Below are 25,983 nucleotides of genomic sequence, written 5' to 3'. Positions count from 1 at the left end.
CTTTCTGATCCCATCCTCCATAAACTCGCAGTTCACTTTAACAAAATTCTTTGAGATGTGGGCATTGGTGCCGAGGCCAGAATGATTTGCCATCCTGAATTACCCCTGCCTCGCATGGCAGTTACCCGGAGTCACGTGTAGGCCAGACCAGGTAAAGTTGGCAGATTTCCTCCCTACAGGCCATTAGTGAAGCAGGTGGGTTATTACAACAACCAGTGATAGCTTCATGGTCACCATTACAGTAACAAGCTTTACATTCCAGCATTTTAAGCAATTGATTACATTTGAATTCCACCAACTGCTATGGTGGGATTTGAACCCATGTCCCCAGAACATTAGCTTGGCCTACCAGTCCAGCTACATTACCACAACATCGCCACCTCATCATAACACACTTCTGTCAATTGCATTCTGAGACCCAGGAAGATAGGAACAGGCCATTTAACATTTCAAGCCTCTCCTGAAATTCAGTGAGATCATTGGAGATCTGTGATTTAACTTCACAGACCCGTCTTTGACCTACATGAAATGAAAATTGAAGTGAAAATCGCTTATTGTCACGAGTAGGCTTCAATGAAGTTACTGTGAAAAGCCCCTAGTCGCCACATTCCGGCGCCTGTTCGGGGAGGCCGGTACGGGAAGTACCAGCCTTCATATCCCTTCATATCTTTGGTTTACAAAAATCTATCAGGTTTAAAATTTACAATTGATCTAGCATCAGCTGTGGTGGTTGCAGAAGAGATGTTCCAAACTCCTAACATGTTTTGTGTGTTGCCGAGTTTCCTTCTTTTAAAAAAAAAAAGTATTTTAATTCAAATTTCTAACATTTTAACATTCAAAAACCTGACGTTACAAAACCGACACAAAGCCCCAAACCCGCCGCCCCAACACCCTAACCCCACCTCATCTCCTTCCCCCCCCGCCCCCCCCCCCCAGCAGTCTACGGTAACCAGCTCCTTGAGATGTAGTATAAACAAGCTCCAACTCTTGTGGAACCTCTTGTGGAACCCCTTACTCGCCCCCCTCAAAGCAAATTCCCAAGTACAGGAACTCCATTAAATCCCCCAGCCACACCGAAGCACAAGGTGGAGAAACTGACCTCCACCCCCACAGGACCTGCCTGCGAGCGATCAATGAGGCGAATGCTAAAACATCTGCCCCCACTCCCGTCTGCAACTCCGGCAAGTCTGACACCCCGAATATGGCCCCAAGGGCACAGGGCTCTAAATCCACATGCAAGATCACCAATTGGTGCTGAAGAATGACCTCCAGAATTTCTCCAACTCCTGGCAGGACCAGAACATGTGTACATGATTAGCTCGGCCCCTCCCACACCGCTCACAAATATTCTCCAGCCTCTCAAATATCCTCCACCCTCTCAAACAGCTGGCTCACCTTCAACTTCGTCAGGTGCGCTCTGTGCACTACCTTTAGATGTATAAACCCCAGCTTTGTGTGTGAGATTGAGGCATTCACCCTCCGCAGCACCTCACACCACAGCCCCATCTCCAATGCCACCCCAGCTCCTCTTCCCACTCAGCCATAACCCCCTCCAGAGACACCCAAACCTCCTCCAAAATCCTTCCATACATCACCGAGATGACCCCTTCCCTCCAGCCCATCACCGACAACACCCCCTCCAGCAACGAGGAGGGCGGAAAAACCTTTCTCGTGAAATCCCGCACCTGCAAGTACCTGAAAACCACCCCTCGCGGGATCCCAAACCTCTCCCCCAATTCCTCCAAACTTGCAAACCGCCCTTTTAAAAATAAGTCCTTAATTTCCCTCACCCCTCGCTCCCCATTCCCCAAACCTCGCATCCATCCCCGTTAGCTCAAAGCCATGGTTCCCTCGGATCGGCATCAACTTCAGCCATGCAGTACTGCCCAAATTGCATCCACATTTTCAGCATGGCCACCATCACCGGACTCCCCGAGTACTTCCGTGGGGCAAAACGGGAGTGGCGCCTTTACCAGTGCCCGCAACCCCGACCCCTTGCAAGAGACTGCCTCCATCCTTCGCCAAAAAGTCTCCGTCTCCCTACTCCAACCCCGCACCTTCTCAACGTTCGCTGCCCAATAATAGTACAACTGGTTCGGAAGGACCAACCTCCCTGACCGTCGCCCTCTTTGAAGCACCATCCTCATCCTGGCTACCTTCCCTGCCCACACAAACGCCAAAACCAACCTATCCACCCCCATAAAAAACAATTTGGGCAAAAAGACCGGTAGGCACTGAAATAAAAACCGCGGCAAGATATTCATCTTAATCTCTACACCCGGCCTGCCAACGATAGCGGAAGGCAATCCCACCTCAGTAAATCCACATTGACCCTACCCACCAGGCTCGTGAATTTCAATTTACAGAGCTGATTCCAATCCTGAGCCACCTGCACTCCCAGATACCTAAAGTGGGTTATTGCCACCCAAAATGGCAACCCCCACCTGCCTAGACTCCTACCACTGGAGAAGACACCAGTCATTCTGCCCGTCGTCGGGGACTAGAACTGTGCCGGAGTGCTGTGCGCTGCTCCGGCGCCAAAAGCTGGCCTGCCATGGCCGGCGCGTGTCCGCGCATGTACGCCACAGCCATCTCCGGACCGGCCCACGACCAACATGGCGGAGTCCGACAGGGGCCCGGCGCGGAGGAACATAGGCCTCCCCCCGGAATAAGTGTGCCTGCTGATCGGTTGCCCCCAATCGGGGGCATGGCCACTGCGGAGGCCCTCCCCAGAGTCGGCTCCCCCCGCCCCTCCACCAGGACGGCCCCCGCTGCCCGAACGGCGAGGTCCCGCCGGGTAGGACTATACGCAAACGACGCCAGCGGGACTCGACAGAACTTGGCAGGCACTCGGCCCGTCGAGCGCGCAGAATCGCCGCGGGGGCCGTCGAAAGAACCGGCGCGCAGAATCGCCATGGCAACCGGAGAATCGGCGGCCCAGCGTCGGAGCGGCATAGCGGGATTCGCGCGTCCGTTCGCCGTCCCCGTCCCGTCCCGTCCCCCGGCGATTCTTCGATCTGGCGCAGGCTAGGAGAATCCTGGCCCATGAAACACTTACTATTTCTCAAATTGAACTTGTAGCTTTGTAAAACAAATCTCCTCAGCCGCCCCATTGTGTCCCCACTGAAGAGGCCGGGTTGGAGATATACAGCAATAGATCATCTGCAGACAGGAAATCCCTATGCTCCACCCCACTCACTGGGGCGTCATTCTCCGACCCCCCCAGCGGGTCGGAGAATGGCCGTTGGCTGCCGTGAATCCCGCCCCGCCGGTTGCCGAAGTCTCCGGCAGCAGATATTCGGCGGAGGCGGGAATCGGGCCGCGCCGGTTGGCGGGCCCCCCCGCTGGATTCTCCGGCCCGGATGGGCCGAAGTCCCGCCGATAAATTGCCTGTCCCGCCGGCGTGGATTAAACCACCTTTTGAACGGCGGGACAAGGTGGCATGGGCGGGCTCCGGGGTCCTGGGGGGGGCGCGGTGCGATCTGGCCCGGGGGATGCCTCCACGGTGGCCTGGCCCGCAATCGCAGCCCACCGATCCGCGGGCGGGCCTGTGCCGTGGGGGCACTCTTTCCCTTCCGCCTCCTCCACGGTCTCCACCATGGCGGAAGCGGAAGAGACTCCCTACACTGCGCATGCGCGGGGAACATGTCAGCGGCCGCTGACGCTCCCGCGCATGCGCCCCCCCGAGATGTCATTTCCGCGCCAGCTGGCGGGGCAACAAAGGCCGTTTCCGCCAGCTGGCAGGGCGGAAATTCCTCTGGCGTCGGCCTAGCCCCTCAATGTTGGGGCTCGGCACCTTTGGAGCACCTTTGGGGCGGCGCGATGCCCGTCTGATTGGCACCGTTTTGGGCGCCAGTCGGCGGACATCGCACCGTTTCGGGAGAATTTCGCCCACTATCTCCCTCCATTTATCCGAGCTCCTCAGCGTAATGACCAAGGACTCTATTGCCATTGCAAACAGAAGGAGGGACAAAGGGCACCTATGTTCTCCTATGCAACGGAAAGTACCCTGAATTGGTCTCATTTGTGCGCACATGCGCCATTGGACCCTTATATAACAATTTCACCCAAGCCACAAACCTGGACCCAATCCCAAAACTCTCCAACCCTGCAAACAAATAGCTTCATTCCACACGGTCAAACACCTTTTCCGCATCCAGCACCGCCACCACCTCCTAGTCCCTCCCCTCTGCCGGAGAAAGCACCACATTCATCACATTTGATGACAGCTGTCTGCCCTTTACAAACCTCGTCTGGTCCTCCCCAATCATCTTCGGGAGGCACTCCTCCATCCTTAGCACCACCACCTTCGCCAGAATCTTGGCATCCACATTCAACAGCCTATAGGATCCACACTCCACTGGGTCCTTGTCCTTCTTAAACAACAATGAAATGGATGCCTGTCCCATTGTCTCTGGCAGTACTCCCTTAGCCACCACATCTTCAGACATCTCCACCAACAGCGTCGCCAGCTTATCCCAAAACGTTTTATAAAACTCTCCCGGGAAACCGTCCGGCCCCAACACCTTACTTGCCTGCATCTTCCCTATTGGCTATTAGTTTTAGTATCATTTACCACATCAATTTTATCTGCCAACTTATTTAAGGGGTGACAAATATAAAGAACATAGAAAGTAAAAATGTATTAATTTGTCTACTAAAGAAGACTTGTAGTCCATATTCCTTATAATAAACTATCATGAAGGTAAACTGTGAGACAATGAATTTGCTAAAAGTTTGACATTGCCAAAGCAGACCATAGGCACGATCTATCAGCCGCGTTGCGCCAAAATGGGAGTGGGACTTGGCCGGTAGATGCCAGGAGAAACCTCCCACGGGCTTTATGGCAGCCAGTTCATCTCGCGAGATCTACGCGGACATCGCGAGGCAATGCGATCAGGACCCCACTTACAGTGGGCGTGACCAAGCCACGTGTGCCGAAGTAAGTAGGTTTTAAACCTACTTAGGTGCACTCACCCGGGATCTACTGATCTCCTGGCATCTAACGGCCTCCCCAGGGAACCCCAACCAGGCACTGTTCAGTACTGGTCCACATAAACATGTACCAGGAGGAACGGCACCTGGGGGGGGTCTCCTGGGGCATCCAAAGCCTCTAGGTGGTTAGGGACAAGGCAGGATGGCCCCCTGGTCCTCCCTCTGGAATGCAGGCACCTTGGCCGCTGCCGCCCTGGCACTGCCAAAGTGCCTGGGTGGCATTGCAAATCTGGCAGGAGCACTGCCAGGGTGGCTGCTAAGAGTCAGGGCCTGAGGGGGGAGGGGGGCACGTCCCTGAAAGGAAGGTGGAGGGGGGGGGTTTAAAGGGTAGGAGTCTGTTGGGCAGGTATGATGGGGCATATAGACGGTTGGGAGGTGAAGAGTGGGGGGTCCTGGAAGCAATGGGGGCCAAAAGGGGTTGTGGGAAGGCCTGAAAATGGGGGCCCGTGAGCGACTCCATAGCGTGGTGTCATCACTTGGGGGTGTGGGGTGATGCCTATATGTGTGGCGGGTGACATTGCTCATGTGTGGGGACACGCAGGCTCACTAAGAGACCGGGGCACCCTTTCAAAAATGGCGGCCCGATCTCTGAAGGGGCAGTGAGTTCAGCTCCCCAGAGGGGAAAATAATTCTAAGTGTCGGCTAAACCGGTGAGAAACTCCCCACGGCCCAAAAAAGTAACTAAGTCTGGTTAGATCGCGGTGGGAAACTCGCCGACAGAGCCAGGGGGAAACTCAGCAAAACACGGCACAAATGAAGCTTCCAAAGTTTTCAGTTAGATCGTGCCCCTCGTTTCAGTTCTGATTTTATTTCTTTGTGTGTGCAAATATTTAACAGTTTGCATATCTTTTTTTTGTAAAATGTTTTTATTCTCCATTTTCACAATTTTCTTCAGAATTTACACCCCACCAACAAGCAGTAAACGGTAACAAATACAAAGTCAATCCCCTTATCAACAACAACGATCCCATCTTCCCACCACCCCAAACAACGGCCCACCTGACAATATAAGCATTAAAAAAAACACACCCTCCCACGGTGGGAAAAACAATGGAAAAAAGAAAAAGAAATCAGGAATCACCTATGGTCACCATTGACCTATAGAGTCCACCCCCCCCCCCCTCCCCGACCCCTCCCCTCCACTTCCTCTTATAAAACTCCTCCCCCCAACCTCTGCTCCTTCCCCCCAACTTTCCACCCCGGCTAGACTCATCGGAACCTGTTCTGCCAGGCTCCGATGGCCACAGCCCCTCCCCCCACCTCACTCCAGATCATGGCCGGCTTACTCCGGCCAGCCTGGAGGCCCCCAGGAAAACCAAGAAAACCCCTTTAGCACACAACCCCCGCATACACACCCAAGCCCCAAAGAACCATCATTGCAAATGAAAGTCCCATCTCTTCCCTTGTCCAAATATACACAGCGTCGACTCATTTAGTACATACACCAGCATGCAGTGAAAAAATAAAGTTACATGAGGCTACATCGGTACATGACCATTTCTCAATTCTGCCACAGTCCTTCTAGCTTCGCAAACTCTTCCGCTGCTTCTGCCGTCCCAAAATAAAAGTCCTTGGATTTGTAGGTCACCCTCAACTTCGCTGGATATACTATGCCGCACTGCACCTTGCTAATGGACAGTGGCTTCTTCACCCGGCTGAAGGCAGCCCGCCTCCTCGCCGGCTCCACCGTAAAGTCCTGATATATGCGTACACCAACTCCAGCCCACTGCACCACCCGCTTCTGCTTTGCCCAGCACAGGACCTTCTCCTTCACACTGTATCTATGGAAACACAGAGTCACTCCTCTTGGCGGCTCACCCTCCTTTGGTATAGGCCTCCACGACCGATGAGCCCGATCCAGTTCATATCGGGAGGGATCATTCCCCTCCCCCAATAGCCAACATCGTGGCAAAATACTCAGTCGGCCTCGGGCCTTCCACCCCTTCGGGCAGACCCACAATCCTCAGATTCTGTCGCCTGGATCTGTTTCCAAGTTGTCCATTTTGGCTCGCAGACCCTGGTTGATCTCTATCACCCTCCGCAACTCCTTCACCATCGAGGTGAGTTGATCACTGTGCTGCAATAATGTCTCTTCCACTTCCTTCAGCGCCTCCCCTTGCTCCCACACCTCCGCCACTGCCCTCAATACCGCTGCCCTCACCGGGGCAATCACCTCCTCCACCAGCACTTTCAATACCGCCCCCATCTCCTTCCTCATCACCTCCATGTGCTTTGTGAACTGCCTTTCGAGTTCCACGGCCATCACCGTAGTCATTTCTTCAGCCGTGGGCAATGCGGCCTCACCTGGTGCCCCAGCCTCCACTTTTCTTGCCGTCCCCGCGGTGACCTTTCCACTCCCCGACGACTTTCAGCCGCTTTTTTCACAGCCGTTTTTTAACTAATTTTCGACATTTCCCTTTACTGTTTTTTGCCCGGAAGTCTCAACAGTTTGCATAATAAAGTTTATTATGTGTAAGGTAACGTATGAAAACATTTTTAGAGTGTGTTGATAATGGGAAAAGGGGTATCGAATTGAGATAAGACACGAGAATGGTCGAAGAGGAAGACTGAATGTAAATCTTTGATGGGGCTTCACTGCATCCTCAAACAGCTGTTCTCAACTTCTAAGAATATTCTTTCCCATAAACTTGTTATTCTTGAGTTTCACTTCTTCCCTTCATCCTGTAACCTGGTTCATACCCTGGCGAAATTCTCCGGCAATTGGGATTCTCTCTTCCTGCCTGCGGATTTTCTGGCGGCATATGGTGGCTTCAATGAGAAATCCCACTGACAAGTGGCAAGAGTATACAATCACATTGGGCAGCACGGTAGCACTGTGGCTTCACAGCTCCAGGGTCCCAGGTTCGATTCCCTGCTGGATCACTGTCTGTGTGGAGTCTGCACGTTCTCCCCGTGTCTGCGTGGGTTTCCTCCGGGTGCTCAGGTTTCCTCCCACAGTCCAAAGACGTGCAGGTTAGGTGGATTGGCCATGCCAAATTGCCCTGAGTGACCAAAAAAGGTTAGGAGGGGTTATTGGGTTATGGGGATAGGGTGGAAGTGAGGGCTTAAGTGGGTTGGTGCAGACTCGATGGGCTGAATGGCCTCCTTCTGCACTGTATGTTCTCTGTTCTATGTTCCATGTTCACGTGGCAAGCAAACAGTAACGCTGAGTAACACGCAGCTGGGGAACCGGAGGATCACACCCTCTGAGTTTTCAGTAAATATACAGATGAGGGTGGCCATACAGTCAATTCTTGCAAAAGAGAATGACCTATGAACCCCCCTCCCCACCCCAACCCCTTTAAGATATAGAACTGGGTTTTGAATGATCTTAATGTTTCATTACCAATTTGTCAGATGTCCATTTCAAGTACTGAAAACACTTCTTTTTGACATCAGTTATTTTAATCCGTTGTATTTTTCTAGTTTCCTAGTTTTCGATCAGATCTCTGTTCTTTGGGGCCATGGATGTTACTCACTCACTTCCATTTGACAGTGAAAATGTATTTTGGATTCTGAATTCAAGCAGTTCTGTCATTAACCTAAGTGGCTTGTTAAGAATAATGTGAGCAATGTGGGTACCATTAGCAAGGCTGGTATCTTGTTCCTAATTTACCCCAAGAAGGTCTTGATGAACTTTCTTATTCAACTGCGTAGAAATTTGATAAAGCAGCGTTTGTTAGGCCAGTTCAGAAGCCAGTTAAGACTCAATTGCCTTGGTATGGGTCAAACTGGGGAAGGAGGATATGTTTTCTTCGCAAAAGAACAAATTTGCCTTTCATCACTTGAACCTCAGACACTTGATGACCTGCACCCAAGGCTCACCATGATGTAGCGCTTCATGCTTGCCTTTTCCCTGTTGTTTGGTATCGTGCAAGCTTCTGCTAAATCTCCTCTGTCACCTTTTTCACGTGAAGGACCCCCAGTTCTTTTTCTAGTTTTCTAATCTATGTCCGTTCTTTGAGGCTACGGATGTTACTCTCTCACTTAAGTTTGACTGTGAAAATATATTTTGTATTCTGAATTCAAAAGGTATTTGTCATCCAACTCAAATTTTTTTTCGAACACTTTTACCAGACATGAATGGTTTCAGACAGACGACACAATCACAGTTGTTATATACACCAAAAAGAAGGTATGTACTCAAGAATAAAACCACTGGCAGAAATGCCATTGAATAGATGACGTGTAAACTTAGCTGACTGCAATAGGTTTGCTTTCCGTAGGCATGTTGAGCAGTTTGTAGGACACTGGAGAAGAAGAAGAAGCCCGTACTTTGAATAATTCTAAGATCAGTTTAACTTAACAATTAAAAAGCAGCTGCCACCCTTCTGAATTGTGTAACTTAATATTTGAGAAGCTTGCAAACATTTGGCAAATTAACCCTTGAAATTGATTTTGGCAAATTATAACATTGATCTTCATTTGGGCTCAGTTGTGTTGCTTGCAACAAATTACGGCAGATTAATTCTCGCTCTATTGTGCTGTTCTTTAGCAATCCTTCCTAGGAATCTTGCAAGTAAATCCAGAGTTTATAATTCCTGGAACCAAACTATAGGCAAGTGCTCCCCTGGATAAAATAAATGACTGAAAGAACCTGTGAATCACGGGTTCAATTTTCTATCGGCATCTCATTGTCCACCAGTGTCTACTTCAGAATATTTGTGTGCATATGCATATACGCACAATTCTCTTAAGTCTGTAACACTGATTCCACTCACCATTTCTCCCACACTAAAATATTTAGGTTGATTTTAATTGCCTCTGAACACAACATTTTGGTCTCCAAAGTATTTGCTGATGCCTCCTTAACTCTGAGTAGGCACAGAGAGCACCAGCCTAAGACTTCTGCGACATTCTGATCGGGTTTTCCTTTTGCTCTAATATTTGGGGATATTATTTGAGAATTGATTTTATCCTCAGCTGGCTCCTGTGTGGTCTCATCACTGGTTCTTAATGAGCCGTCACCAGATGCTATCAAGTCCCCCTCTCAGTTGCCAAGCTGTTCTGCCTCAAGGCCATAATTGTGATTATTTTTACATTTATTAAAGCTCAAACTGGCTTTGTAGTAAGTGGTAGTTTGTTTACCAGGGAATAGAGGGAAGCAGGTAGGGGAAGGATGAGCATAATGGGGAGCAGAAAGGTTGTGGATGGGATCAGTGAAAGGAGGAAGTAGGGAAGGAGAAATTGTGTAGCAACTGGTGGGTGAGAAGAAGCAGAAGAGAGATGTGAGACGGGGATGAACCCAGGGTAAATAAAGGTCGCTGGCTACTCCTTACTCTCCAGGAATAATTCCAGTCTGCAACTTCCCCATTTCAGTAGCTCCTCCAGTTCTCCTCCCCAACTTCCAACTATCTAACACTTGTCTTGCCTTCCTTCTCTCTCTGCCTCTTTTCATTCATCCCTGCCTCTCTATCAACTATGCAATCTCCCTCTCCCAAATATCCGAATCCCCAAACACCAGATTTAACCTTCACACGGCCGGCAAATCTCAGCAGCTTAACCAGAGTCTTAGCAAACCACAGGGCTTCACTTGTAGGTTCATCAAATTGAAAGGCCACTTTCCCAGTGGGAAATGCAATGCTAATGTTGAGGCACAGAACAAGTCATAACATAGAAGTCAGAGGAAGGGGAAGAAAAAAATCAGCATAAGCCAAATGAATATTAAAGGAGAAGGAGGTGGAAGGGAAGGAGCAGTAAAACCCTTGATACCCGCCTTACCCAAGTGCTCCAAAATACCATGAATCTACTGCTACCCTAGTGCATTTTGTCTCTCCTCTTCAGAAGGTTCCTGGTGTCTTAAATGGTAGCAAAGTTAGGGCGGCACGATCGAGCAGTGGTTAGTACTGCTGCCTCATGGTGGAGAGGGCCCGGGTTCGACACCAGCCTCGGGTCACTGTCCGTGTGGAGTTTGCACATTCTCCCTGTGTCTGTGTAAGTCTCACCCCCCCCAACCCAAAGATGTGCAGGGGAGGTGTATTGGCCACACTAAATTGCCCCTTAATTGGAAAAAAAAGAATTGGGGTAGCGAAGGTTACGGGTGCAGTGAAGAAGGGTACCTGGGCTAAACAGCACGGCAGCAGAATATATTGGATTTCAAAGCTTTGGAGGAATTTTTGGAGTTTGGTAAAGCGGCCAGCATATCCTTTGATTTATGGGTAATGTCATGGGAGGTCAACTAGTTTATATTGTCGAGAACCTGTACCTAAGCAGGATACACTTGTGTCGTTATTAATTTTGTACACTTTTCATGGTGCACCATTTTCTTGTCACACTATTTCTGTCCCTCTTCAACTTTCCTAATGAGCATTGATTCAGTTCTCTTAGGAATCTTCAAGCTAGGTGACACTCTGCCAATATCCTGTACTTGTCCCTGTTTGATCGGCTAAAACATGTGATGTGTTCTTTCATCTCTTCCTCTCTCTGCAGATACATTATTTTTCACACATTGTCTTGTGTGTTCACTCATGAACTTTAAAAAAAAAAACATTTTAGAGTACCCAATTCATTTATTCTAATTAAGGGGCAATTTAGTGTGGCCAATCCACCTAACCTGCACATCTTTGGGTTGTGGGGGTGAAACCCACGCAGACACGGGGAGAATGTGAAAACTCCACACGGACAGTGACCCAGAGCCAGGGTCGAACCTGGGACTCGGCGCCGTGAAACAGCAGTGCTATCCACTGCGCCACCGTGTTCACTCATGAACCTTTTTACTTTTTATTTGTTTGATGCCCCTTTACCCACTATGGGCGCGATTCTCCCCCCCCCCACGCCGGGTGGGAGAATTGCCGGGGCGCCGCGCGAATCGCGCCACGCCGCCCCAACCCCCGCACGCGATTCTCCCACCCCCCCGAAACCAGCGCCGCGTGATTCATGCCGGGCCGCTCGGAGAATCACCGCAAACGGCGAGCGCCGATTCTCTGGCCCGGATGGGCCGATAGGCCGCTACGACACAACAGGTTCCCGCCGGTGCCGTCCACCCATGATCGCTGCCGGCGGGAACTCTGCGGGAACGCTGGGGGTGGGGGGGGCTCCTTCACCCGGGGGGGGGGGGGCCTCTGATGGTGGGCCCCGATCGTGGGCCGGCCTCTCCCCCCCCCCCCAGGTCTACCTCCTTCCGCACGCTGCCCCAGAACACCGGCGCCATGTTGGTGAGGGGCCGGCACGCGTAAGAAGTTCCCCGCGCATGCGCAGGATGGCGCGGCGCCCATTAGGCATGAACTGTAGGGGCCAGGATAGGTCGTGCCTGGGCCCTGTTCGCTCCGTCGTGAAACGCAACGGCATTCACGACGGCGCGGGCACTTAGTCCCAGGAGCGGTGTATCCCGCCCTATATTTTTGTTCTCCGGTCTTAATCCTTCCTGTTCACTGTCCTTCTGAAATTCCAGGGCCAGAAGTCTAGGCTATTGCCCTGGGCGCAGGAGGCCAGCTGGTAGAATTTAAATTCAATTAATTAATAAGTCTGAAATTGGAAGCTAGTCTAAATACTGGTGACAATTAAATGATCATCAATTGGTGTAAACACCCATCTGGTTCACAAATATCCTCTATGGAAGGAAATCTGCAATCCTTTCCCAGTTTGGCTTGCATGGGATTCCAGACCCACTGCAATGAAATGAAATGAAATGTGGTTGACTCTTAATTTTCTATTACAATGCAAGCCATTCAGCTCAAGAGCAGTGAGGGATTTTTATCCCTCGTCTTGCCCCCCCCCCCCCCCCCCCCCCCTTTCAGGCATAAACCTTGCTGGGGTTCCAGGTTTTCTCGGACAGCAGCCTGCATATTGGACAGGACCACGCCCTGGGCGTGACCGTTCAGGAATGGTCCTGACCACTCCCAGCAGCTTCTTGAGTTCCTCGCCATTATGGATGGCGAGCTACAGGTGATGAAGGACGATGTGGGTTGTCTTGTTGTCCAAGGCCGCTTTGCCTGCCAGCTCAAGGATCTCGGATGTCAGATACTCCAGCAAAGCGGCCAGGTAGATGGGGGCTCCGGCATCCACCAGCTCAGCATAGTGGCCCTTGCAGAGCAGCCGGTGGGTGTGGCTGACGGGGAACTGAAAACTAGTTCTGGAGGAGCAGGTCTTGGCCTTGGCGCAGTTAGGGATGGTTGCTAAGACTATGGTTAAGCTGCTGAGGTTTGACTGTCTTGTGAAGGTTAAATCTGGTGTTTGGCCTAACTGGATTTGCTGACCTAATCGCAATGCCGTTATCCTATAAAAGCAATCCCTCACCCCCACCCCCATGGCCCCTCATAACCTTTGTGCCCATTTACCCAGAATGCGCAGAAGTAATGAGCCATACAATAACAATGGCAAGTGTGGAAATGCTGAGCGAAAAAAACACCCATTCAAAAATCTTTGAAAAAAATGCCGTGCCAAGAGCCCTATTAAAGTGTCAATCAGGAGCATAAGCTGTAACCACTTCACACCTGATAATCTTATCGAAATAAATATTGAGACATTGACAAAAGAGATCACTGAACAACTTGTTGTAACCACATAAAGATGTCGACAATCCATTTTGGTTGTCAAAACAGAACCCCTGCTGAGCTAATGTAGTTGTCAGACTCGCCTGTCGTAATGAGCATTTCAGATCACAGCTCACTACCCACACCAAGTATTGCTTTTATAAAAAATTGTGTTCAGGATGTGGGTGACATTGACTCAGATGTTTTTACCAAGCATCCTTAATTGTCTTAGATTGTACAGCAGAGTATCTTCCGAGGTCACAAAGAGTGAACTGTCTTTTGGACTTGAGTCACATTTAGGCCAGACCAGGTAGAGATGGCAGAATCCTTTCTCTCACAGATTTCAATGCACTAGTTCAGCGTTTTTAACAATCAGTGATGATCTTTTCTGGTACCAACTCACAAATTACACATTCCTTTCAAAAGGAAAGGGAGGAATTTGATATGACTATTTATAATATACATAATGGTACCAATAATTGAAATGCTACTTGCATGCAAAATGAGCAGTTATTCCAAGTATCTATAAATCTGCTTATTTAAATTCTTAATCTGAACCTATTCATTTGAAGGAGCATAGAATTTGCGGCAGTTCCTAATTTGTGCAAAAATTATTTCAAAGGACATCAACTCCGATTTTGTGATTGTCGACTTGGAACGTGGTGTGCTCAGAACAGAAGTTCGTCAACAAGAATATTCTTACATCCTTCACCTTGGTATGTAGGTGCTTCACTGTTGCTGTTGGTTAACTAAATCAGAAAATGAGTGTTTTCATTCTGTATGTACATTAGTCACTACATATTTATCACTGATATTGTATTTTTGAAAGCTTTGCTAATCAATTGCTGAAAATGTACCTTAGAATTCAAGGCTGAATTTGTTCATTGTTGCAAGGTTAAAACTTATATGGGTCAGCACCCAGTTTAGGGAACTAAACGGTTGAAGAATTTTAAATAAATCATTTTTTCCTGTTATTTTAAAATGATGACTGCAAGTAAAAAATGTTTGTGATAGCATAAGTTAAAAGAAAGTAGGAAATGTTGAAACAAGGCATGGAATGCCTCCAACAATTTTTGATGATCTTGGAAAGTTTTCTATTGTCCATTTACCTAAAAATATGGGATCTAAAGAAGAGGATGATGATCCAATGCAAGATTTTGTCACAGATACCAACAGCCTTTAATGTAGTGGAATATCCTAAAAAGGTTCTATAGAAGACCAGCCAATGGCTTAACCTTCATTTTGAAATGAAATGTTTGGGCTCCTTGTACCTCAGATCAGAAATGAAGATAGATGGGGAGAATAAGGGGGGTTAAAGGAGTTGATTTGCAGCAAAAAGTTTGAAGTTGTCCTTGATCCTAGAGTAAGAAGGGAATTTAGCAATGAATCATTTGAAGCCACTTTACCTGAAGCAGAGAAGCAGAACCATAGCTCATGGTCAACATTGAAATCTTCAGCCAGGGGATTAGAGCAAAAAGGAAGGTAAATTTGGTGAAATCTCTTTTTCTGGAGAAAGATTTGACAATTTCACAAGTTATGAAGTTGAAAGCATTAGAAACAGTAGGTTAAACATTAACAGTAGGTTAAACAGAGAGGTTGTTTACAGCACTAGCCCATCAATGTCAGGTGGTTCAATGGAGCAACATCAGCATAGGATTGAAGGGATACCCTTTTTGTCTATACCAGGTCAACTGATTCCAGCAGCAAAGTGATGGAAGGTGTCATTGGCAGTGCTGTTAAGCAGTACCTACTCAGCAACAATGATTGCACAATATTCGGTACCCATTAATAACTCCTTAGATACTGAAGAGGTCTGCCTGTATGCAGTAATACCTGGACAACATTCAGGCCTGGCCTGTTAAGTGGTAGGCAACATTCATGCCACACAAATGCCAGGCAATGACTATCTCCAACAAGAGAGAAGCTAACCATCTCCCCTTGACATTCAGCTGCATTACCATGACCTAACCATCAACGTCCTGGAAGTTACCATTGACCAGAAACCTAACTGGACCAGACAGATGAATTATTTGGGTACAAGAAGAAGTCAGAGGCTGAGTACTCTGTGGCAAACAACTAATTTCCTGACTCCCCAAAGCCTCTCCACAAGGGCAGCATGGTAGCATAGTGGTTAGCACACTTGCTTCACAGCTCCAGGGTCCCAGGTTCGATTCCAGGCTTGGGTCACTGTCTGTGCGGAGTCTGCACGTTCTCCCCGTGTGTGCGCGGGTTTCCTCCGGGTGCTCCAGTTTCCTCCCACAGTCCAAAGATGTGCAGGTTAGGTGGATTGGCCATGCTAAATTACCCTTAGTGTCCAAATTGCCCTTAGTGTTGGGTAGAGTTACTGGGTTATGGGGATAGGGTGGGGGGTGTGGGCTTGGGTAGGGTGCTCTTTCCAAGAGCCAGTGCAGACTCGATGGGCCAAATGGCCTCCTTCTGCACTGTAAATTCTATGATTCTAACCATCTACAAGATACAAGTCAGGACTGTGATGGAATATGCTCCACATGCCTGGATGTTTGCGGCTGCAACAACACTCAGCTCCACATTCTCGAAGACAAAGCAGCCCATTTAATTGATATCCCATCCATCAAGTTAAACATTCACTCCTTCCACCACCAGCGCACAGTAGTAATAGTGTGTACTATCTACGAGATGTGCAGCAGCAACTCGTCAATCCTCCTTCAGCAGCATCTTACGAACCCACAATCTCTACCACCCGCAATCCCTATCACCAGCAGATGCAGGGGTACATCACCAAATTCCCCTTCCAGCCACACAGCATCCTAACTTGGAAACTATTCCTTCCTGAATCGTGTTTCTTGAAGATATGATTCTGTAGAAATTGGGAATGCAGTTGAAGCGGTGTGTCGCTTTTCAGAAGGCATTTGAGATTGAAAAATTCTGTTGCATGGTCCAAGAGGAAATTAAGAGAATAGAATAATATTAATCTTTATTATTGTCACAGGTAGGCTTACATTAACACCTGCAATGAAGTTACTGTGAAAATCCCCTAGTCACCACATTCCGGCGCCTGTTCGGGTACACAGAGGGCGAATTCAGAATGTCCAATTCCACTCACTAGCATGTCTTTCGGGACTTGTGGGAGGAAACCGGTGGAAACCCACGCAGACACGGGGAGAATGTGCAGACTCCGCACAGGCAGTGACCCAAGCCGGAATCGAACCTGGGACCCTGGCGCTGTGAAGCAACAGTGTGCTACCTTGCAGCCCATTTAAATAGTCAGAGCACAGAAAGAAGTCTGTGCACTCGCTGGCTCTCTGCAGGAACAACTCCCCTAGTCCTACACCCGTCTCTTTTCTGCATAGCCCGGCAAATCTTTTCTTCTTGTATCATTATCCAATTCTCTTTTGAAAGTCACGATTAAATCTGCCACATTCTCAGACAGTGTATTTCAGACCTTAACCACTTGCTGCACCAAAACAATTTTCCTCACGTCGCCGTTGCTACCTTTGCCGCGTATCTTAAATCTTTATCCTCTCGTTCTTGTACCTTTTCCAATGGAAACAGTTTCTGCCTATGTACTCTGTCCCCGCATGATTTTATCAAACCCCCTGGCAAGCTTGTCTTCCCAAATGAGAGCAACTCCAGTTTCTCCAATATATCCTTGAAATTGAATTCCTTCATCCCTGGAACCATTCTTGTGAAACCTTTCTGCATTTTCTCTAAATACACCACATTCCTCTGATGCGTGGTTCCCTGAATTGGAAACAATAGTCCAGTTGAGGCTAAACCAATGTTTTATAAAAGCTCACCGCAACTTGCTTGCTTTTGTGCCAGTGTGGTGCAGCTTCTGGATGCCCAAGGCAATTCGGACTGCAGCTTCCTGATTTCCACATTTAACTGTACGTGTTCAGATACTGGAAGTGGCTTTCGAGTTTATTCCTTAACAACTATGAATACTGATAGCTTGACCTTTATTCCTACTATAATGACCTTTATTCCTACTACACAATCCAATCCATTGTCTTATCTCCCACCCCTTCAAATAAGGGTTAGAATGGAACTTTAATATGTAGGTGCCCGATGTTTTATATTAAATGTACGAGATAGATCTGCAAATCCTGTCATTTATAATGTTGTACAACATCAAGGCCAGAATCTTGCGTTGCTTGGGCGGGTATGTGCACAACTAGGAAGTGCGTGAAATTGTGCAAGAAGACATCAGGCCCGCATCCCGACATCATGCACGCGTGATATTTTGGTTGGCAGGCTCACGCAAGAGTCGGGCGTTCACCTGCTGACAACCAAGAAGGTAGTTTAGCCCATTAAGGAGATATGATTTTACATGGCCCGCCTGCTTTTACAGCTGTAGGGCGGGCCGATTGCCAAAGCAGCCTTTATGTTTTAGCTGCAACTGCGATCCTGGGCAGGATAAAATGTCGTGGCTGAAATTAAATTTTAAAAGATGTCTGTGTCTAAGATTTATGTTTGAATGTGCTGCCCAGACATTCGTTGCAATGTTTTCCCATTGCATTTTATTTTCCACGGGTCTGCAGCACCCTGAGACAGCACTGCAGCGGCTGGCCACCTAAGGGAGCACATTAGAAATGCCAGCCGAGACCTTCCATTCCTTGGCTCCTACCCTTTCCCCACCCTTCCCAGCAGCCTCAGCGTTTCTCAGTGAGCGTTTCACGCTAGCTGCCCGTTAATTGGCCAGCCAGTGTGAAATCATCCACTTCCCGGCCCGTCCAGTGCACAAGCTCAACAGGCAAGAAACTCAGGCCAAAGTCTTTAGCAAGCAAGTGTCTCATCAGAATAGTTAAGGTGATGTTGAGTATTTGTAATTTATTTTTCTCTTCTAAAGGCAATGATTCATGCTGCATCAAGGCTCATTCTCTGGTGAAGCCAGGCACTTTCCAGGAGCACCCAATTGAAGCAATTGATTCACTAATGCCCTTCAGCAAAGTGCACTTTTCATTCCTCCCTTTTCTGAGGGAAAACTCAAATGACATACTATGGGCTCAATTTTGCACGCTTGCTTCCACCGACCCCATTCCCCCGCCTCCTGAGGGGGTGTATAGGAGGGAAAGTTGAAGGCAGGGGGTATGTAAAATCCAGTGGCCACCGTGCCGCTGCCTTCCTGCCCCGTCCGCAATTAAACGGCACGGGCAAGCTGCTGGGCAACCTGCCCATCCTTAGGCCAATTAATGACCACTTAATGTGGCGATGGCATAGTGATATTATCACTGGACTAGTATTCGAGAGACCCAGGGCAAGCACTGGGGACCCGGGTTCGAATCCCACCTCGGTGGATGTTGAAATTTTTATTTCAATAAAAATCTGGAATTGAAAGTCTAATGATGACCGTGAAACCATTATCACTTTCGCTGCATGGGCTGGTGTCGAGCAAGGGGATGGGTGGGGCGGGAACCTCATTCGTGGGCCCCTGTGCCCATCAAAATAATAGTGGAGACTTTGACCCCCCGAATTTTACCTTCCCCAGCAGCCTCACAAACCTGGCGCCTCCCCACACCTCCCTCAGCAGGGCATGTCAACCTGGTCCCGGCAAGACCCTCTGAGTCCAGGCACCCCTTCGTCGGGACTGGCTGCAGTCCCAGCAGTGGCCACTGCTCCTAGTGGCGTTCCTGAGACTAGAGAGCTGCTGGCCAAACAGATTGGCAGGCAGTTCTCTGAGGGTGAATGTCTCCCGAGATCGTGATGGAAGTCCCACCTCCAACCACGTAAGTATGTTCACAGTGTTGAATTACTGCAGGGCAGCCACTGGGAGCAGAGGTGTGCTCCCCTTGCATTTTTATAGCCAGGGTGGTGGGGCCAAGATGCTGTGGTAAATCCACTCCTATTTGATTGACAATTGAATGTTCCCTGAAATGGCTGACTGTGCTACTCCGTTGTGAAAACAATCACAGTGCAGAAGATGCTCCATCATCGTTCTACGACAAGCACAAATTGGTGATAAATGTGTCCTTGCCAGCATGGCTCGCAGCTTGAGAACAAATGGTCAAACATGGATTGGGTGACTTTTCACTCACCAGATGAAACTTTGGATCTTCCCAGATAATATGTGGCTTGGGATTTACCCATCCAACCAATGGGATCATGAATTCACTCTTATTGCTTCACAGCATTTAGAGGGTATTCAGGCCTCTTGATGTCAATTCATCCTACATATAGATTTTGTCTTACTTTATTTGTAAATACTGTGAAATGTTTTTGACATTGACAAAATTCCTTGTTTTTTTTGTATAGAACTCAGTCATGAGGTACAAGAGGTAGTATCTGGTATGTAGAATTTTAATAAAATTGCTTGCTTTCACACAATAGTGAAATTATTCAATGTTATTCATGCTTGCAGTTAATAATATTTTTGCTCTTAGTTCCTTGCAGGGCAATTGTCTATTTACACCAATGTCTCATATTAAGTACCTCCTTACTTTCCTTACTAATCTCGGACAATGCATCAATAAAATATTGATGTATTTTAGAAGCTCCGTATTGTTCACCCAAAATACAAGGAAAGTTTTCCAAGTACATGAAGCCGACTTTGGGTTTCTCCTGCCTATGACATGTATCAGAAATTTAGGCAGGGACTTCCAACAATTTTCGGTTGATGTAAAATTGACCATTTAAATTGCAACTTTTTTTTAAAGTTCACCTTCAAGATATACGATTGTGATAATTACAATTTGTCTCCAGTTGAGTGTTGCATTAGGAATTTAACGCAGAATTTCAGACTGTTCTGAGATCTGTTGAACACCATTTTCTGTATGCGCTGTTAATTAGAAGTAAATTGCAACTTTTTTTTAAAGTTCACTGCGCCAGTAAGGTGGGGAAAATAGAAGTGAACCTTAAAAAGCTTAACAGTGTTCTATGGAGTGACCTTGGACAACCTCGAGAACATCATAACTCGTACAAAAAGAATACTGATGGAGGTATGAATATTTATAATTTTATCATTTGAGTAATATGTTGAGAGATATATTTTCTTTTGAAATTCTTTTCTTCATTTGTGATCTCAGTGAAAGATCAAGGCCCAGAACATTCTGCTTCCCCAGCGTTGCATTTTGGTATACCTCAGTGATGCACTGGGGAATCCATCTAGGAGGTTCCTACATAAGGGTTTGCGCGGCAATTGCCCAGAAATGCTAACTCACTGGACGGCTGTGCTGTGCTGGGAACCATCTGATAGAAGCAATTTAAATTACTAACTTCGGGTGGTTCTGCTAGTTTTACCCTGATAGTTACACTCCAAGAGTTAGAAGGAAATACAACTTGAAACTGCAGAATAACGATTTTAAAAATCGAGATCCAGTGAACAGGGCAGCTCAGGGGACATACCATACCCCTGTCGCCCACCCCCCCTTACCCCCGCCACCACCTTGGCCGAAACCAAAGTCATCGTCCCGATCCGACCTTCCCCGTCCCCACCTCCTAGCACAGGACCCCAATCCGTCCAAACCCGCTCCCGTCCAGTCCGCCCTGCCCCCTCCCGTCTGCCCGCCCTGCCCCATCCCGTCTGCCCGCCCTGCCCCATCCCGTCTGCCCGCCCTGCCCCATCCCGTCTGCCCACCCTGCCCCATCCCATCTGCCCACCCTGCCCCATCCCATCTGCCCGCCCTGTCCCCTCCCGTCTGCCCGCCCTGCCCCATCCCGTCTGCCCGCCCTGTCCCCTCCCGTCTGCCCGCCCTGCCCCATCCCGTCTGCCCGCCCTGTCCCCTCCCGTCTGCCCGCCCTGCCCCATCCCGTCTGCCCGCCCTGCCCCATCCCGTCTGCCCACCCTGTCCCCTCCCGTCTGCCCGCCCTGCCCCATCCCATCTGCCGCCCTGCCCCCTCCCGTCTGCCCGCCCTGCCCCATCCCGTCTGCCCGCCCTGCCCCATCCCGTCTGCCCGCCCTGCCCCATCCCGTCTGCTCCCCGTCCCCTCCCGTCAGCCTGCCCTGTCCCCTCCCGTCTGCTCCCCGTCCCCTCCCGTCTGCCCGCCCTGCCCCATCCCGTCTGCCCGCCCTGCCCCATCCCGTCTGCCCGCCCTGCCCCCACCCGTCTGCCCGCCCTGCCCCCACCCGTCTGCCCGCCCTGCCCCCTCCCGTCTGCCCGCCCTGCCCCCTCCCGTCTGCCCGCCCTGCCCCATCCCGTCTGCCCGCCCTGCCCCAACCCGTCTGCCCGCCCTGCCCCATCCCGTCTGCTCGCCCTGCCCCATCCCGTCTGCCCGCCCTGCCCCATCCCTTCTGCCCGCCCTGCCCCCTCCCATCTGCCCGCCCTGTCCCCTCCCGTCTGCCTACCCTGTCCCCTCCCTGTCCCCTCCCGTATGCCCGCCCTGTCCCCTCCCGTCGGCCCGCCCTGCCCCCACCCGTCTGCCCGCCCTGCCCCCTCCCGTCTGCCCGTCCTGCCCCATCCCGTCTGCCCGCCCTGCCCCATTCCCGTCTGCCCGCCCTGCCCCATCCCGTCTGCTCGCCCTGCCCCATCCCGTCTGCCCGCCCTGCCCCATCCCGTCTGCCCGCCCTGCCCCCTCCCATCTGCCCGCCCTGTCCCCTCCCGCCTGCCCACCCTGTCCCCCCTGTCCCCTCCCGTATGCCCGCCCTGTCCCCTCCCGTCTGCCCGCCCTGTCCCCTCCCGTCTGCCCGCCCTGTCCCCTCCCGCCTGCCCGCCCTGTCCCCTCCCGCCTGCCCGCCCTGTCCCCTCACGCCTGCCTGCCCTGTCCTCTCCCGACTGTCTACCCAGCCCCATCCCGACTGTCCGCCCTGTCCCCTCCCGTCTGCTCCTCCCAGCTCCCTCCTGTCCCCGCTCCCTCCTGTCTCCCGCTCCCTCCTGTCTCCCGCTCCTCCCCGCTCCCTCCTGTCTCCCGCTCCCTCCTGTCCCCCGCTCCGCCCCGCTCTCTCCTGTCTCCCGCTCCCTCCGGTCTCCGCTCCCTCCTATCTCCCGCTCCCTCCTGTCTCTGCTTCTTCCCGCTCCCTCCTGTCTCCTGCTCCTCCCCGCTCCCTCCTGTCCCCCGCTCCCTCCTGTCCCCCGCTCCTCCCCGCTCCCTCCTGTCTCCCGCTCCCTCCTGTCTCCTGCTCCTCCCCGCTCCCTCCTGTCTCCCCGCTCCCTCCTGTCTCCCCGCTCCCTCCTGTCTCCCGCTCCCTCCTGTCTCCTGCTCCTCCCCGCTCCCTCCTGTCTCCCGCTCCCTCCTGTCTCCTGCTCCTCCCCGCTCCCTCCTGTCTCCCGCTCCCTCCTGTCCCCCGCTCCTCCCCGCTCCCTCCTGTCTCCTGCTCCTCCCCGCTCCCTCCTGTCTCCCGCTCCCTCCTGTCCCCCGCTCCTTCCTGTCCCCCGCTCCTCCCCGCTCCCTCCTGTCCCCCGCTCCTCCCCGCTCCCTCCTGTCTCCCGCTCCCTCCTGTCTCCTGCTCCTCCCCGCTCCCTCCTGTCTCCCGCTCCCTCCTGTCTCCTGCTCCTCCCCGCTCCCTCCTGTCTCCGCTCCCTCCTGTCCCCCGCTCCCTCCTGTCTCCGCTCCCTCCTGTCCCCCGCTCCTCCCCGCTCCCTCCTGTCTCCCGCTCCCTCCTGTCTCCTGCTCCTCCCCGCTCCCTCCTGTCTCCCGCTCCCTCCTGTCTCCTGCTCCTCCCCGCTCCCTCCTGTCTCCGCTCCCTCCTGTCCCCCGCTCCCTCCTGTCTCCGCTCCCTCCTGTCCCCCGCTCCCTCCTGTCTCCGCTCCCTCCTGTACCCCGCTCCGCCCCGCTCCCTCCTGTCTCCCGCTCCCTCCTGTCTCCTGCTCCTCCCCGCTCCCTCCTGTCTCCCGCTCCCTCCTGTCTCCGCTCCCTCCTGTCTCCTGCTCCTCCCCGCTCCCTCCTGTCTCCCGCTCCCTCCTGTCTCCTGCTCCTCCCCGCTCCCTCCTGTCTCCCGCTCCCTCCTGTCTCCTGCTCCTCCCCGCTCCCTCCTGTCTCCGCTCCCTCCTGTCCCCCGCTCCGCCCTGCTCCCTCCTGTCTCCCGCTCCCTCCTGTCTCCTGCTCCTCCCCGCTCCCTCCTGTCTCCCGCTCCCTCCTGTCTCCCGCTCCCTCCTGTCTCCTGCTCCTCCCCGCTCCCTCCTGTCTCCGCTCCCTCCTGTCCCCCGCTCCCTCCTGTCTCCGCTCCCTCCTGTCCCCCGCTCCGCCCCGCTCCCTCCTGTCTCCCGCTCCCTCCTGTCTCCGCTCCCTCCTGTCCCCCGCTCCGCCCCGCTCCCTCCTGTCTCCCGCTCCCTCCTGTCTCCTGCTCCTCCCCGCTCCCTCCTGTCTCCCGCTCCCTCCTGTCTCCTGCTCCTCCCCGCTCCCTCCTGTCTCCGCTCCCTCCTGTCTCCCGCTCCCTCCTGTCTCCCGCTCCCTCCTGTCCCCCGCTCCGCCCCGCTCCCTCCTGTCTCCCGCTCCCTCCTGTCTCCTGCTCCTCCCCGCTCCCTCCTGTCTCCCGCTCCCTCCTGTCTCCTGCTCCTCCCCGCTCCCTCCTGTCTCCCGCTCCCTCCTGTCTCTGCTCCTCCCCGCTCCCTCCTGTCTCCCGCTCCCTCCTGTCTCCGCTCCCTCCTGTCCCCCGCTCCCTCCTGTCTCCCGCTCCCTCCTGTCTCCGCTCCCTCCTGTCTCCCGCTCCCTCCTGTCTCCGCTCCCTCCTGTCCCCCGCTCCGCCCCGCTCCCTCCTGTCTCCCGCTCCCTCCTGTCTCCTCCTCCCCGCTCCCTCCTGTCTCCTCCTCCCCACTCACTCCTGTCTCCCGCTCCCTCCTGTCTCCCGCTCCCTCCTGTCTCCCGCACCTCCCCACTCCATCCTGTCTCCCGCACCTCCCCGCTCCCTCCTGTCTCCCGCACATCCCCGCTCCCTCCTGTCTCCGCTTCTCCCCCCCTTCTCCTGTCTCCCGCTCCTCCCCGCTTCCTCCTGTCTCCGCTCCTCCCTGCTCCCTCCTGTCACCGCTCCTCCCCGCTCCCTCGAGTCCCCGCTCCCTCCTGTCTCCCGCTCCTCCCTGCTCCCTCCTGTCTCCCGCTCCTCCCCGCTTCCTCCTGTCTCCGCTCCTCCCTGCTCCCTCCTGTCTCCCGCTCCTCCCCGCTTCCTCCTGTCTCCGCTCCTCCCTGCTCCCTCCTGTCTCCCGCTCCCTCCTGTCTCCCGCTCCTCCCTGCTCCCTCCTGTCTCCCGCTCCCTCCTGTCTCCCGCTGTCTCCTGTCTCCGCTCCGCCCCGCTCCCTCCTGTCTCCTCCTCCCCACTCACTCCTGTCTCCCGCTCCCTCCTGTCTCCCGCACCTCCCCGCTCCCTCCTGTCTCCGCTCCTCCCCCCCTTCTCCTGTCTCCCGCTCCTCCCTGCTCCCTCCTGTCTCTCGCTCCTCCCCGCTCCCTCCTGTCTCCCGATCCCTCCTGTCTCCGGTCCTCCCCGCTCCCTCCTGTCTCCCGCTCCCTCCTGTCTCCCGCTCCTCCCCGCACCCTCCTGTCTCCCGCTCCCTCCTGTCTCCCGCTCCCTCCTGTCTCCCGCTCCTCCCCGCACCCTCCTGTCTCCCGCTCCCTCCTGTCTCCCGCTCCCTCCTGTCTCCCGCTCCTCCCCGCTCCCTCGAGTCCCCGCTCCCTCCTGTCTCCGGTCCTCCCCGCTCCCTCCTGTCTCCCGCTCCCTCCTGTCTCCCGCTCCTCCCCGCTCCCTCCTGTCTCCGGTCCTCCCCGCTCCCTCCTGTCTCCCGCTCCCTCCTGTCTCCGGTCCTCCCCGCTCCCTCCTGTCTCCCGCTCCCTCCTGTCTCCCGCTCCTCCCCGCTCCCTCCTGTCTCCCGCTCCTCCCCGCTCCCTCCTTTCTTCCGCTCATCCCCGCTCCCTCCTGTCTCCCGCTCCTCCCCGCTCCCTCCTGTCCCCCGCTCCTCCCCGCTCCCTCCTGTCTCCCGCTCCTCCCCGCTCCCTCCTGTCTCCCGCTCCTCCCCGCTCCCTCCTGTCTCCCGCTTCTCCCCGCTCCCTCCTGTCTCCCGCTCCTCCCCGCTCCCTCCTGTCCCCCGCTCCTCCCCGCTCCCTCCTGTCTCCGCTCCTCCCCCCCTTCTCCTGTCTCCCGCACCTCCCCGCTCCCTCCTGTCTCCCGCTCCCTCCTGTCTCCCGCACCTCCCCGCTCCCTCCTGTCTCCGCTCCTCCCCCCCTTCTCCTGTCTCCCGCACCTCCCCGCTCCCTCCTGTCTCCGCTCCTCCCCGCTCCCTCCTGTCCCCCGCTCCTCCCCGCTCCCTCCTGTCTCCCGCACCTCCCCGCTCCCTCCTGTCTCCGCTCCTCCCCCCCTTCTCCTGTCTCCCGCACCTCCCCGCTCCCTCCTGTCTCCTGCTCCCTCCTGTCTCTCGCTCCTTCCCGCTCCCTCCTGTCTCCGGTCCTCCCCGCTCCCTCCTGTCTCCCGCTCCCTCCTGTCTCCCGCTCCTCCCCGCTCCCTCCTGTCTCCGGTCCTCCCCGCTCCCTCCTGTCTCCCGCTCCCTCCTGTCTCCCGCTCCTCCCCGCTCCCTCCTGTCTCCGCTCCTCCCCGCTCCCTCCTGTCTCCCGCTCCCTCCTGTCTCCCGCTTCTCCCCGCTCCCTCCTGTCTCCCGCTCCTCCCCGCTCCCTCCTGTCTCCC

General features: G+C 53.1%; 1 protein-coding gene across 3 annotated transcripts in view; it reads left to right on the top strand.

The window, feature by feature from the left end:
• Positions 1–25,983, top strand: part of cyb5r4 (cytochrome b5 reductase 4) — a 191,426-nt gene that overhangs the window by 59,879 nt on the left and 105,564 nt on the right. For all 3 annotated transcript variants that reach the window (XM_072499837.1, XM_072499839.1, XM_072499836.1), the window contains 4 exons: positions 9,073–9,130; positions 14,089–14,182; positions 19,698–19,730; positions 20,258–20,380. In XM_072499837.1, coding sequence (XP_072355938.1) covers positions 9,073–9,130; positions 14,089–14,182; positions 19,698–19,730; positions 20,258–20,380 — 308 coding nt within the window. The remainder of the gene's footprint in view (positions 1–9,072; positions 9,131–14,088; positions 14,183–19,697; positions 19,731–20,257; positions 20,381–25,983) is intronic.

This window comes from Scyliorhinus torazame, chromosome 4 (assembly GCF_047496885.1).
Source record: "Scyliorhinus torazame isolate Kashiwa2021f chromosome 4, sScyTor2.1, whole genome shotgun sequence".
NCBI lineage: Eukaryota > Metazoa > Chordata > Chondrichthyes > Carcharhiniformes > Scyliorhinidae > Scyliorhinus > Scyliorhinus torazame.
Note: the sequence above shows the minus strand (reverse complement) of the source record. Positions and strands in the feature narration are given on the sequence as shown.